The 14,328-nt window shown below is 45.0% G+C and overlaps 1 protein-coding gene across 6 annotated transcripts; it reads right to left on the bottom strand.

Annotated features, from left to right (window-relative positions):
* Window positions 1-767: 767 nt before the first annotated feature.
* Window positions 768-14,000, bottom strand: ncoa6 (nuclear receptor coactivator 6). Of its 6 annotated transcripts, XM_034589789.1 has the most exons (19): window positions 13,866-14,000; window positions 11,949-12,286; window positions 11,388-11,543; window positions 11,127-11,249; window positions 10,757-10,879; window positions 9,821-10,648; window positions 9,606-9,737; window positions 7,698-9,021; window positions 7,481-7,599; window positions 6,625-6,697; window positions 6,505-6,528; window positions 6,282-6,342; window positions 5,938-6,177; window positions 2,794-5,845; window positions 2,304-2,360; window positions 2,139-2,169; window positions 1,631-1,672; window positions 1,256-1,389; window positions 768-1,152 (listed from the first exon to the last, which is right to left on the bottom strand). In XM_034589789.1, exons 2-19 carry the CDS (start codon window positions 12,244-12,246, stop codon window positions 1,106-1,108), a joined length of 6,864 nt encoding a protein of 2,287 aa, XP_034445680.1. In that variant the 5' UTR covers window positions 12,247-12,286; window positions 13,866-14,000; the 3' UTR covers window positions 768-1,105. The 6 variants fall into 6 exon arrangements, with proteins under 6 accessions (XP_034445680.1, XP_034445677.1, XP_034445678.1 ...); XM_034589786.1 differs by having other exon boundaries at window positions 6,282-6,528; XM_034589787.1 differs by lacking the exon at window positions 6,505-6,528 and having other exon boundaries at window positions 6,282-6,497; window positions 6,633-6,697.
* Between the last annotated feature and the right edge of the window lie 328 nt (window positions 14,001-14,328).

The following is a 14,328-nucleotide window of genomic DNA, read 5'->3' as shown; positions in this document are numbered from 1 at the left end:
ATTTTAAAATTAAATAAATCTAAGTTACATGTTTGTAACATGTCTATTATACTTTTGAGAAATTGGGTACATCAACCATCAACTTCACATCTTTTTACAAGTGAAGCCAAATCCCCATGATCACCCTCTGGTGGCTGGTTGCAGTATACGCCATAAACCCTCTCCTCCTTCATGTTAAAGTCAATGTACATTTAATACATTTTTCTCAAAAATGTGTTGCTGTGAGGTCTGGGAAACCCTTGAAGGGTTTATTAATTATTCAGCCAACTATTTTACTTGATTTATTAATGCATGATTTGGTTTACATTTTAGAAAATAGTAAATAAAATAGGCTAATCACATTTTTTTCAGAGCTAAGACAAAAAAACATTCACTCTTAAAGAGCAGCAACTGTTTGGCCGTAAAGAGAAAACTTAAATGAAATGCTGAAGAGCTGGTATGGTGGAGCAGCAAGCCAAACGCTGTTATATTACATGTCATGCCTCTGCAGCACACAGTGAGGCAGCATTATGTAGATTTTGTTAGTTTCATTGCACCTTTCCTTCTTCTTTGTTTAGATCTGTACAAACAGCACAACACAATCTACTTCAACCTTTTCACTTCAGGCATCTCCTTGTAGTTGGGCCCTAAGTCAGTTCCACTATTACCCTCCTTCCTTTTCAATACCGGTGTTTCTGAACCAAAGCAGCACATGTGGTCAGTACTTAATTTAGTCTTTAAGATGCCTTGACTGATACTAAAAACCTCAAGAAAACCCAAGAATCATGTTACACGGTTCCACAGAACAAAAGCAGTAGAAAATTTAATTCAGTTTTACAGCATAATTATACAATCATAACAAGCTCCATGATCAGTCTTCACAGGATTAATCCAGCATTTAATATAAAAAGCACATTCACACGAAACACAATGTATGATCACATTCTAGCTACAATCTCAAATAATAGCATGGACAAAACGATAGCATAATTCTTTTTAAAACACTCTGTACATGGTTTCTTTCTCCAAGGACATTTCATAATCTGGGACAGAGAAACCGATATCAAATGATTCACAGCGAAAAACACAATTTACAGTACAGTACAGTACACAACTGCAGTTGTGCCTATTTAGACTTCCTTCGTTTGGCTTGGGTGGGGCTCGCTCCAGTTTCTGTTAAAAAGTCACAGACAAGTGAATTAGACGAAAGGTAGTGATGTTATGTGTACAGCTCAGGTGCAGTGAGACACTTTTTAAAATATGCTCGTGTGTTTACCTTTTACCGCAGCGCTTGTGCCAGGCCTGGCCGATCTCTTCCTAATGCCACTGTCTGCCACTGGCTCCTCCTCCACCTCCTTCTCTGCCCGGGAGCTGCGTCTGCTCGGTCCCTTGGGTTTCTCCACGGCAGCTCTGGGAGGACAAGACAGAAATACGAAAAGGGAGAAAGGAAAGGACAACACAAGGGTGTGTTATTAAACACAGGGGGCGGAGAGTTAACTCTGCTCTACTCAGAGAAAGATATAATACCACACAGGACTGCTGTTTTTCCTCGTCTACCACAGATACTGTCCGTCTTCATCCCGACGGCATCCACTACGTCGACATGATCACTGCTTGTGTCTTTGCAGCACAAACATGTTAAAATACATACCTTGGGACTAAGTTGATGGGCGTCTTTCTTTTCTTTGCCCATCTGTGATAGAAGTGGAAAAACAGCGGTAAACTATAGACTGTGCTGAACAAACATGGCTTCACTTCCCCACCATATTATGACAATCCCCAGGAAAAGAGATATGGCCATAAAGGTCAGGAGGAGTAGTATGATTTCCTTTGTGATTTGCTGTTCTCTGTTTCGAACTCCAGACATGCATTAGTATATTCATATTGTTGCATGCTATTCATACATACCAAGTGCTGAGGCCACGTGGCTCATTGTTTTCGCCATGTACCCCCTTGGACAACCAAATGAACTGCCTGAGTTTCAGTCGAGTTCGAAGTGTCTAAGCATTTCTCCTTCAAGAGCAAGGGTTTTAAGACTAGGCCGACTTTTCAGAGATCAACAGTTAGGGACACCTTAATAAACCCCGGCACATTAAGCATTTAACAACTAATCAACAACATAGTAATTTAAAGAAAAAATATTGTATAAGGAATCTTACCCTTGCTCAGAACCTGTTGAGACCTCTTCACCTGAATAGGACAAAAAACACAATTAATTTTTATGCCATTTTCCTCCAATTGACTCAGATGATATGGAAATATTGTTTTCTATTTAAGGAGATAAGCATTTTCATAAACACCTAAAACAAAAGGACGGAACTTACTCGTCTTCTCACTGGCAACAGGTTCCTGTGACTGTGGGACATCTTGTTGAACAGGTGCTGGGGAAACAGGTGGAAATAGTTCAACTGATACATGAATATAAAAAAATTGTTTGGAATAAACATGCATCCCTGGTTACTCAATAAAATCCATATATTAAGCAACTATGTAAATATATGGTGGGAATTGAGGCCCAACTGTCTTTTTGCTATTAAGCCCACCAGTTGCCAATGTTTTGCACATTGGGACTGTTTTCTTATTTAAAACAAGAATTTATACCCAAGAAAGCTTGATAAATAAGTTTGCATGACAATTTCAAGTTGTACTAAAAATATTACTATGACATGTAAAAACAAACCCTTACCACAGTGGTGACACACGATATGTTTAGTCATCAGCTTGACCTGACCCAGGATTATGGCCAGAAAATGATCCTAATCCTGTTTGCTCTCTACATATATGATTTTTTTTAGCTCATTACTGTGTGTTTACCTGGTGTGGTCTGAGTGGTTTCATTAGGTGTTGCCACTGGTGGTATGGGAGGCTCCATGGCTGGGGGGTCAGACTGAACTGGTGTTACTGCACTGGGGTTAGCAGCTGGAGAGGTTGTGGTGGGCGTAACCTCCTGAACAGGCCCAGGTGCAGTAACAATTGGAACAATGGACGGTATGGGACTTTCCACAGAAGCAACCGTAGACAGCAAGGTAGTAGAAGCAATGTCTGTGGTAGAACCAACTACAGTGACAACAGGAGCTTGAGAAGTTACAGTCTGCGCTGGGACTGGCACTGGAGCTGGTGCAGGAACTGGGGCCTGGGTAACAATCTGAGTAGGAACAGCAACTTGGTCAGAAGCTGGGATTGGAGAGGATAGTACAGGTGGTGTAATGTTGTTTGAAGCAGCAGGAATGGGATGGGAAGTTGGTGCTTCAATCTGAATGGCAGGAGTAGCAGTTGGATGACAGATCGGTGGTGGCACAGCCACTGTGGGCCCCTGCGCTGGCCTTTCCGCAGGATTCTGATGCGAGTCAGCTGCACCAGAAACAGCTGCAGCAGCCTGTCCAGGTTTACTTTTGACTTGGGCAGTGGGAGATGGAGGCATGGGGCTTTTTCGAATGGTGTTCAGAGCCCCAGGACTAGAGCAGGGAGGTGGAGATGCCAGGGGGGGCTGGAAGGGAGATGATGCTGATGAGGTTGGATGTGGAGATGGCTGCTGGACTGGAGGACTAGACTTCTGAGCAGAACCTGTCTCACATACATTTTCGATTTTTAGAGCACCAGGGTTAATTTGTTGAGGTGCTGTGAGAGGACCAACTTGAGCAGATGAGGGCATACAATTGGCAATTTGGACCTGTCCCACAGCACTTCTGGTAAGCTGAGTGCTAGTCATGTTAGCCACTGAGGACTGAGTGGAGGTTGGGGCAGGAGAAAGTTGGATATTTGTAGTGGACACTTGGATAGGCCCCACCATGGTCACTGCCTGTGATACCACTGTGGTATTGGGAGCCCCAGACGCACCTGGGACTTGAAAAATTGGGTTAATAAATACAGGGGTGGTGGTGATGAACTGAGGAGGTCGAGGGATAGGGGTCTGCTGCCGGATGTCCTGAGGTCTAATATTCTTGTTAGGTACAGCAACCATGGTAGACACCATAGACGTGGGGGCCTGAGGAGTGGGGGCAGAGGTGATGGGGTTAGAGGTGACAAACACAGTGATCTGGTTGGGGGCAATGGTGCTGGAAGAGGCAGGAATCTGAATGACTGAGTGAACATTTGTCACAGGTTTAGGATTTGGGATTGGTTTTAGAGCCGAATTGGCTGGGTTAAGAGCAGAGCTGGAGATAGAACTGGTATTAATAGCTGAGGCAGAATTGCTCTGGCCTGAAGTGACTGGGTTGGGGCTAACAATTGGGGTGGTATTAGTGTTAGTACTGAGGGTGTTGCAAAGAGTAGCTGTTGGGTTTACATTCGGACTGGGATTGACCCCATGACTAAGTATGGGGTTTTGATGAAGGGTGGGGGTAGTATTGGAGGTCACAATAGTGCTAGGGTGCGAGCTGGGAATTGAAGCAGGCTGCAAGCTAGGACTACTGGTAGGGATTGGAACAGCAGGTCTGGGTTTGGCTTCCGATTCATTTATAGTTGCAGTAGTAGGAACAGAGGCTGACGCATCTGTACTCTGGGAATTACCCTGGAGTGGTCTGTCTGGATCCAAAGCAGACTTGGTACTGTCCTTCGCCATGACATCCCTAACAGCATTAATCTGTATAGGGCGAGGAGGCATGTTTGGGATACCTGTGTTATCTAGTAACTGGTTGAGGGAGGTTGGAGTTGCCCTGAGAGCAGGTGAGACCTCAGAATCCTGCACAGGGGCCGTGTGTGTTTGCCTTTCAACTGTGCCAGCTTGCAGTTCCATGTCAGGTTTCGGCTGCTGAGGCACAGGGAAACGAGGACTTGCCATTCTGGGGGCTGACAACTCTCTCAAAGGATGTGCCTGGGGTTGAGGCTGAGGCACCTTTCTCTGCTCTGCTGTCATCATTCCCTGGCTTTCTCTAACTCCCTCAGAAGGGTTACCTTGAATCCCATGGAAGGGGCTCTGAGTCTGTTGTGCCTCCATAGCCCCACTAACTTGTGAAGGCATAGATACTGGACTAGGGGGTACCGAGGTAGGGCTCAGCATCATGTTTTGCCCCTGAGGGTTGACCAACTGCTGCTGGTGGGGAGGGCATGTGATGGTCATATTTTTCCCCTTTTGTCTGCCTGGACTTGGGGTAGCAGACTTGCGGCTAGAGGCTGGACTTGATCGCCGACTATTGCTAGGACTTGCCCTCTTACCCTGCCCTCCAGACTGCTTTTCCTGTTTGGTACCTGCACCCACAGCTCCAGTGCCAGTAGAGAAAGGCTGTTGATTGTTGTTACTGTTATTTCCACCCGTACTGCCATTACTGTTGTTGCCTGCTAGAGTTAAGCTAGGAGGGGCCTGACCAATGGCTTTCAGGGTGGTTGGGTTAAGACCTTGCTGATCAAATCCTCTGTTTAGGTTGGGCTGCCTGGGCGGTAAAGGAATGTTGATTTTGGGAGGAAAAAGCCCTGCAATGGAGGCATTTAGCCTCTCAGGTGAAAGGTTTATTTCAGAGGGTTCAGTACTGGGTGGACGATTAGTTGGAGTAAGTGGATGGTGGTATGGCCTGGGGCTAGCTCTGTTGGGGGTTTTAGGCCTGGAGCTTTGTGAGGTTGTGGGGACATTAGGGAAATGAAGTCCAGGCATGGGCCCTCCTTGTTGAGGTTGAGTGGGTAACTGCTGTTGGGGACTGGCTACAGTATGTGGAGGCATTGGTGATGGACCGGGGCCTTGCTTCATCATGTGAGTGTTGGGGCCCTGGTTAACCATCATCTGTTGTGTCCCATTTCCAGGCTGCACCCCCATCTCTGGGCCACCAGGCCTGTCCTGCTTAGGATGAGCCCCTGCAGAGACCTCTTCAGATCCAGTGCCTTGGGTACCCTGCCCTACGTCAGGATGAGACATTCTTCGTGCAGTGCCTGCAAGCTAGAAAGGAGAAAAATAAATAGTAAAATTGAAATTATGAGGTGTAAATGCCAATATTAGAATTACCATATACCACAACACGTGGCCCTTACCTGTGGGTTCACCATTAGGGGCATCCCTCTTGCTTTGTCGGGTGACTGTGGTACCCCTCCATGTCCTTGAAGACTGATCATTACAGGCATGTTACCTTGCTGTGAGACAGGAAGCCTTTGCACCTCAGATGGATTGCCCATGCCCCGTGGAGGGAGCTGTCCTCCTGGTGGGATTGACATGCGATTTTTTGCCTGCTCCTGCTGCATCTTCAGCATCATCATCATCTGCTGTTGTTGTTGCTAAAATGAAGAGTAAGAATTAGTGTTAACCGATAGAGCATTATCCATTGTGTTGATACAATTGTCATTAATGTACTTAATAATAATAATAATAATAATAATACCTGCTGTTGAAGGTGTGGTTGTTGTGTTTGCTGCTGCTGCTGCTGCTGCTGTTGTTGCTGCAGCTGATGAGGGTGCATCTGGGGCTGGCCTTGACCTGAATTCTGTGGCCCAGTCATCCCCTGCTGCCCTTGAGCATTCTGGAGACCCTGCATCTGCATCTGTTGCATCTGCTGCTGTTGCTGCATCTGCTGCTGCTGTAGTTGTTGCTGCTGCTGTAATTGTTGCTGCTGCTGTTGTTGTTGTTGCATTTGTTGCTGCTGCTGCATTTGCTGTTGCTGTATCTGCTGCTGTTGCATGTGCTGAATTTGTTGTTGTTGTTGTTGTTGTTGTTGCTGTTGTTGTTGCTGTTGCTGCTGCATAAACTGCATGGGCACTTGCTGCAATACTCTCTGTTCTCCAGGTTGGCCAGGAAAGCCTAAAGATACAGCATACATTTAAACATACAATTACACATCCTGAAAAGTAAAGAATACTGGACAGCAGGGATGTCACAAGAATACTTAGATACCAAAATTCTAAAAACGCCACGGTACTTTTTTTACAGTACTGGAGGTACCTAACAATACCAACTCGCCCCAGCACGGTCCTGGAGACACAAAGATTGTGACGCAAGATAGTGTTTTAATTTTGTTGTTGCAGAAGAAGTCACGCCCCGTTTATCCAGGAACATGGATGTGAGTTCAGCAAGTTATTGTGGAGATCAGTTGTGTATGCAGGTCATAAGAGAGGAGCAGAAGAGCAGAATCACTTGTTGGCAGGCGCTGGGGGACTTGCACTCGAGTATATAGGTGTGCGTGTGTGTGTGTGTGTGTGTTACTACATTGCGTGTGCAGCCTCTTCTGTTTTCTTACAGTCATTGAGCTATAAACCTGAAAACTCAATTTTCGTATATGGCTCCATTCTGTTTTACAATGTAAATAGTTTTTTCTTTTTATTAATTACTTGAGGCTAAATAGTCACTGATGTTTTTTGTATGTTCAAATATGTTTATAAAAAGGAGTGTGTAGAAGTAAATGGGATTTATTGGTTAGTTTTTTGCTGTGGTATCGAATTGAGATCGTGGATTTCATGATATCGGTATTGACTACTACATTTTTGGTATCGTGACATCCCTACTGCAAAGCTGCTGAAATGTAGGAAACAGTGAGGGAAAACCATGAAAATGATTGCAGACATTCATTTATTCAATGTCAGTTACCGGCAGGCCTGTTAGCAAAATCAGGGAGTTTTGGGCCAGTGTTGTCTAAGCCCAAATTCTGTTCTCCACCCAGATTTGGCAATTCTGAATCCTCAATGCCAGCATTCACATCAAGACCACTAGGCAAGAGAGAAAATAGATGAAGCTGAGTCACATAATCAATGTAACAGTGATACAATTAGCTAAACTGCAATAAATACAATAATAAAATAATTACCCAAGTCCCTCTACTTGCTGTTGTCCCTCTCCCTCTTTGGGCTTCTTCTTTCGTGCAGGTTTCTTTTTCTTGGGTTTGGCTTGATTACCTCCTCCTGCTCCTTGTTTGCCTCCTGGTCCAAACTGACTGGCTGAGATATCACTCTGCAGTAGGTTGACCAGCAGTGGGCTGGTCAGTGTAACATCCTTACTCACAGGAAACCCACCTGGCTGTCCACAGGCTGCTACCATTGGCATCTGGCCTGGAAACTGGGAGTTAAAGTTCATACCATGACCTGCAAAGTGGCCATTTCCCATCTGCATGTGCTGAGGACCCCCCATCATGCCTTGTTGCTGCTGTGCCTGCATATCAGGAACCATCTGTTGGACCCCTAAGTCCCCTGTACCATTATTGGGATCTCCCAGAGGATGTGGATGTTGTTGAACTGCCTGTTGTTGTTGTTGTTGCTGCTGCTGCTGTTGTTGTTGTTGTTGTTGTTGTTGCAACAAGACCTGCTGCTGCTGTTTCTGCTGCTGCTGTAACTGCTGCTGTTGCAACTGTTGTTGGATAAGAGGGTGACCAGCAGGAAGCCTCATCTGTTGCCCATGCATGCCCATAGCTTGATTAGGATTTCCAGGAATCGGGACCTGTTGGGGCTGTTGCTGGTTCATTTGCTGGTGTTGTTGCTGCTGCTGAAGCTGTTGCAACTGATGCTGTTGCTGCTGCTGCTGCTGCTGTTGTAACTGCTGTTGTTGGAGTTGGGCCATTTGCTGCTGCTGTTGTGGAGTCATCTGCTGAGGGCCAACCTGGCCCTGGAACTGAACCATGTTACCTGGAACGTTTGGGGAAGGGCCACGCATCATCTGGCTGGCCATGACCCCAGGTGGCATCTTGCCTCCAAATGCCTGCTTGTTGCCTTGCATCTGGTTGGCAACCATTTGTTCCATCATTGAGTTTTGTTGCTGCTGCTGCAGGAGCATGGCCTGGTGCCCTTGGCCTCCAACCATCTGACCCTGCCCATGCATCACCCCCTGGCCTTGTTGAGGCATCATCTGCTTGGGTGGGGTCATTCCTCCTCTCTGCCCTTGATTGATGGGCCTTGAGAGGACAGTCTGACCTCCACCCTGGCCTTGAACCATCTGGCTGGGGGAGGAGGACACGGGTTGGGCCTGATGCTGGAGGCCCATTATTTGGGTCTGGAGGCCAGGCTGTTGCTGGCCCATACTAGGCCCAGCGGTTGTACCAGGGGGCGGACCTGCCATACTACTTTGTACACCCATGACATTGGGTTGGACGTGGACTGGACCCTGCATTGAGTTTGGGGTGGAGGCCGAAGGTTGAGCTCCTGATGTAAAAAATAAAAATGATGTAAATGGGTTTTCACAACAACAGTAATAAGCAATTATGACTTTTATTAACTTGATGTTCAGCCACGACATGTCAGTTCTAGCTCTCATTCTTGCAAGTAATGTAATGTAAGAACTGTGCTATCCTGCTGTGTTTGTGTTATGGATAATGAACTGACAATGTCCAAGTTGGACTAATGCATTACAACTAAAGGTAAAAACAATACATGTTACTCAACAGTATGGGAAATAAAACAATTATTCAAAATATGCCATAGAACCACAGTGAAGTTTTTTTCTCAAAGTACTCCATCTTGACAAGTATTATGGTGAATGAGCAACCAGAGAACCAATTTAAGTTATGGAATAACCACATTTAAATAATATTTTCAAAAATGTGTGTGACTGCATAACAGAAATCTTTTGAAATATTGATATGAGATTTAAAAAATACATTACTGGCCTTATCTCATTCCACACCATTTTAATTTACCAACTCAGACTAACTTATTAACTCAGACAAAACTGGTGTCTTTCTCCTAAGGAAAACCCATATACAACTGCTGTGTTGTAGACATTTTACCTGGGTGAGTCATGGCTTGGCTGCTCTGCAGCTGCTGAGGGGCTCCTCCACCAGGGGTTCCTGGAGCGCTGACACTCACCTGACCTTGGACAAAGTTTGGGGCTGGAAAGCCCATGGGACGCTTTGGCATGCCTATGATCAGCAATGATTGTTAATTTTTAAGGCAAAATGTCCAATTCCTTAAACATAAGTTACCACATTTAATGTGCACTAACCTGGGTGAACTTGGGCCCCAGGCTGACCATGCTGGGGCATTCCCATGAATCCTTGTTGCATGTTACCCTGTTGGCCAAGCGCTGCTCTTCCTGGTGAACCAATACCCTGAGGAAAACCCTGTGGAGTTGTAGGTCTCTGAGCCATCATGGGAGGAGTCCCAGGTGAACCCTGTTGAAAAGGAGACGAGGAGGAACCAGGGGACTTGGCGGTGAGGTTGCCCTGTGGTCCAGAAGCTGGTGGAAGGGGTGGAGGGGGTCTAGGCTGTCCTACAACACCACCAGGGCCAACCTGTGGGCCTTTAGGCTGAGGGGCTGCAAACTGACCCATTCCTGGCTGCTGTTGTTGCTGTAATTGACCCTGTCCCATGGTATTGAATACCTGCCCAGCCTGTTGGCTGCCAAATGGATAAGGGGGTGGAGGGTGGCTGGGAGTCTGAACTGTAGCAAGGGAAGGTGGCCGTTGTAACATTTGTGCTTGGGGTGGGGGCTTTCTCCAGGCAGGGCCTGGGCCTTGAGGGCCTTGAGGCTGGAGAACCCCAGCGGGCAACTGGTTCCAGCCAGGAGGTACGGCCATCTGGCCTGATGGGTTGAATGGAGGTCTAGGTCCAAGCTGGGAGAGCTGAGCTTGCTGCTGGGCCTGTTGCTGTTGGTGATGCTGTTGTTGTAGCTGTTGCAGTGCAGCAGGGTTAAGTGGTCTTCCTACCTGCAGAGTCTGCATGTGATGTGCAGCCTGAGGCATGGGGCCTGGACCATGGGGACCAACTTGTTGGTGCTGAAGCTGCTGTTGCTGCTGAACTGGCATACCAGGCATCATTGGGTCCATTACATCTGTGAGAGAGGAAGCAGCAGTTTTTCCACAACTGTACTGCCCAAGCTATAACATAACTCATGGTGTGATCTTAAATATTTGATGAAGAAGAAAAAAAAGACCTGAACCTGTCTGTGAAGATGGTCTTGGAACACGAGGGTGCATCTGTCCACTGCTGCCAGGTACCATGGCCTGACCTGCCATGCCAGGACCAGGGGGAACCATCTGTGGATTAGCCATCCTAACTACTCCTTATGGAAATACGAGCATATTATATATTACAGGCAACAGGAAAATATCTTATATTTATCATGTGACTTAACACCAAATAGCCAACAACTAATATTTTTTTAATTATTGTTGCATGTCTTTATGGATGCAACAAACAATCAACATTTGCATAAAACCTAATGTACCATTATCCAAACAAACAAATAACCACTTCTACTGTTCACAATTAGAGCCATTTCAAGTGTAATCAATTCAGTAAACTAATACCTGGGCCAGGCTGACCCGGAAAGGTGACATCCATTCTTATCTGGCCAGGTGCTCCAATTGGTCCATTCACTCTCACTTCTTGTCCTCGATTTGGTCCCATAGCCACATTGATGGCCCCTTCCCCTAAACACCAAAAGAAGTCAAATCAATAAAGGAGGTCCAGTTTGTATCCTTTATTTTGGAGTGCCGCAACTGAAAACAAAAACATTGTCGAGTGCATTCCGATTTACGTCTCAAGAAGTTTGACGGCTGTGCTGTTACCTTCTATCTGCACAGAGAGAATCCCCAATTCTCTGAGCTGCTGCTGGTTGTTCTGGGCCAAAAGTCTAAGTCGCTCAGCAGCATCCCGAGGAATGTTGAAGGTAACCCGCACACTGTTCCATGGCTCCACATGCTGTGGTTTTAGCCTGTCAGAGGCTTCATGATGGACAACAAATGGATGCAAGTTTAATTTACAGTGTATACAAGATTTTAAAAAACACTGGTCAGATCAAAGAATAAAATATTATTCAGAGTTAAAATTGAAACAAATCTCTACAATTTAATTCAAATTTGCTATAAATATAAAATAACAGATGGAAGTATGTATGCTATTCACTTTGAAATGCCTACATGATAATACTTTAACAGTGTCCTCTTTAATTGATTACTGTTGAAAACCTATTTTCATCCACTGAGATTCAAAGTCGTACACAATAAAACATGGAGAAATTCAAAAGGTGTAAGTGAGGCCATCAGGTGACAACATTATTAGTGTTTTCAATAAACTCCTGTAATCTTACTTTCAACATTAACAAGGGCTTAAAAAATATTGAAACTAACCCATGTCAAGCATGTTAGGGATCCCGCTGAGGACAGTGTCAAGTTTTTGTGTAAAATCCTCATCCTCCATATTCCCTTGAAAGGCAACGAAAACTGTAAAATCGTCTGCCTCCCCGCTGTTTTCTTCCATGCCATCTTGCTTGTTGTCTTGCTCCTCTTCTGTTACTGTGCTTCCATGGCAACTGTATGCATCCTCTCCCGCATCATCCCCAACACCAGAGTCCCTGTCGGAATCATTATCCGCTTCCAGGCACTCTGTCCGCTGGGACAGCTCAGGTGGGGTGTGTCGATGTGCCATCCTCCCCTCTTACTAGGAGTGGCGTTTGAACCGTGTTATGCTGAAATTAAACATGACAGAGATGATTACTTTTATCTAATAAACCACTACAGCGCTGCAACATATTGTTTCCACAGTCAGGAAGCAGCTGAGGTGTCAGAGTGAAGAGAAAACATCCTGTACTTGAAACCATATAATTAGTATATAAAATGCTGGATAAAGAGGTTACAGAATTGTTGCAGGCTTCACGTGAGACAAGGTGAAACATCTTTCTTTTTGAAAGTCCACGATAAGACTGCACTTCCTTATGCTGAACAACTATAAAACCAGGGTGTTGGTGTTTGGACCACAATCCCACAGGGTCTACAGTGCGCCCATGAGGCCAGAAACCTGGGAGTAGTCTTGGATTCCGAATTTCTCAAAACATTCATCCATCAAATCAGCTATTGGTCAATTTCTGAGTATTGCCAAAATAAGATAATTTCTCACATTTAGTGAAGCACAAACTGCTATCCATGCTTTTGTCTCCAGCCATCTAGATTACTGTAACTCACTATTAGCAGGACTGCCCCAGAAATCAAGTGACTCCAACTTGTTCAAAATACAAAAACTCGACAGTATGAACACATCAGCCCCATTGCACTGGCTGCCTATCGCACTGAGAATGGATTTCAAAACGTTATTGCTGGTTTTTAAATCTCTAAGCGGCCTTCCCTCCTCTTATATCACTGACCTTCTAATCCTGTGGACACCTGCTCCTAATCTCAGGTCTGCAGATCAACTCTTGGTTCCCAGGGTAAAGCGTGAAACTGAGGGTGGTAGAGTTTTGTCTGAGAGGCTCCCACGACTCTGGAATAACCTTCCACTGGGAATCAGACAAACTACCTCGTTGTCCTCTTTTAAAATCTCGTTTAAAGGCTCATTTCACCTGGATTTCTTATGTCTTTGTGTATGTCACTTTTCGGTTTCTATGTTTGTGGAGCCCTTTGCAAATTGTTTTTTTTAACAGATTTAAGTAAATAAAGTTTTTTTAATTTATTTATCATCGAGTAAATAAGATGACGTTAAAGCCAACAACACACCTGCACGTCAGTGACATCACTATGACCTGTGATGCTAAACCTGGACGCGCAGACGTGGTAAATCTTTACAAAAAAGGGCTGTTGGTGGTGGAGATGTTCAAACCGTAGTGTGATAAGACGTTAATAACTGATACTCTTCACTTATACGTTATCACGAACAGTGAGCAGCTTAGTGACTGTGATCGGCCCAGCAGTGGCAGGGGCCTTAGCACAATCTCACGCTAATAGCGATCAGATATCTGCAGACGGAACAAGAATACTCCGCATCTCATGTCAGTGGGAACTTTCACAAAGTACATGCACGTCTCTAACAACTCGATGTTAAACGCGTTTAACCAGACGCCGCGTTGTCAAAGAGGCTCAAATTAAAACCGAGACGGTTCCTGCTGGTTATCTCCTCAAGCTACCGTTAGCAACGGTTAGCTGCGTTAGCTAGCCGAGCAGCGCTGCACATCATTTATCTTGTGGACCGCAACTTGTTAGCTTCGCCGCTCGTTAGCTCCGACACGCTTATTGTCACATGCAGTTACACACGCACGAGGAAAGCAAGACCCTTACCACATGTATTCATCTGAAAACGAGTCAAACCAGTCGACATCTGCTAGCAAGATTAGCTAACAAAACATGAATCACATACAAGGCAGAAGCGAAACGACGTCAACCCGGCTAAAGGGGAAATACTGTTTCCGGTGGCGCTTTCCAAAGTAAAACTCCAATTAAGTAGCAATGTCAAAAAAATAAAGAAGAAAAAAATCCCGTTACTCTTCTTACAGACTTGTTTTATACGAAATTATAAAATGTTTCAAATAAAATAAAACAAATTGGTTTCTCTTGTCATATCGTCAGAAGCATTAAAAGGTCCAGTGTGTAAGATTTAGGTGAAACGGATCTATTGGCAGAAATGTTACATAAAATAACTCTAGTGATGTTTTCACTAGTTTATAATCATCTAAATTGTACACATTTTCGTTTTCTTTACCCTAGAATGAGCCTTTTATATTTAAATGCCAAACCAAACTCC

The sequence above is a fragment of the Hippoglossus hippoglossus genome, chromosome 7 (genome assembly GCF_009819705.1).
Source record: "Hippoglossus hippoglossus isolate fHipHip1 chromosome 7, fHipHip1.pri, whole genome shotgun sequence".
NCBI classification, from domain to species: Eukaryota; Metazoa; Chordata; class Actinopteri; order Pleuronectiformes; family Pleuronectidae; genus Hippoglossus; species Hippoglossus hippoglossus.
The sequence above is the reverse complement of the archived record's forward strand: the minus strand, read 5'-3'. Positions and strand labels throughout refer to the sequence as shown.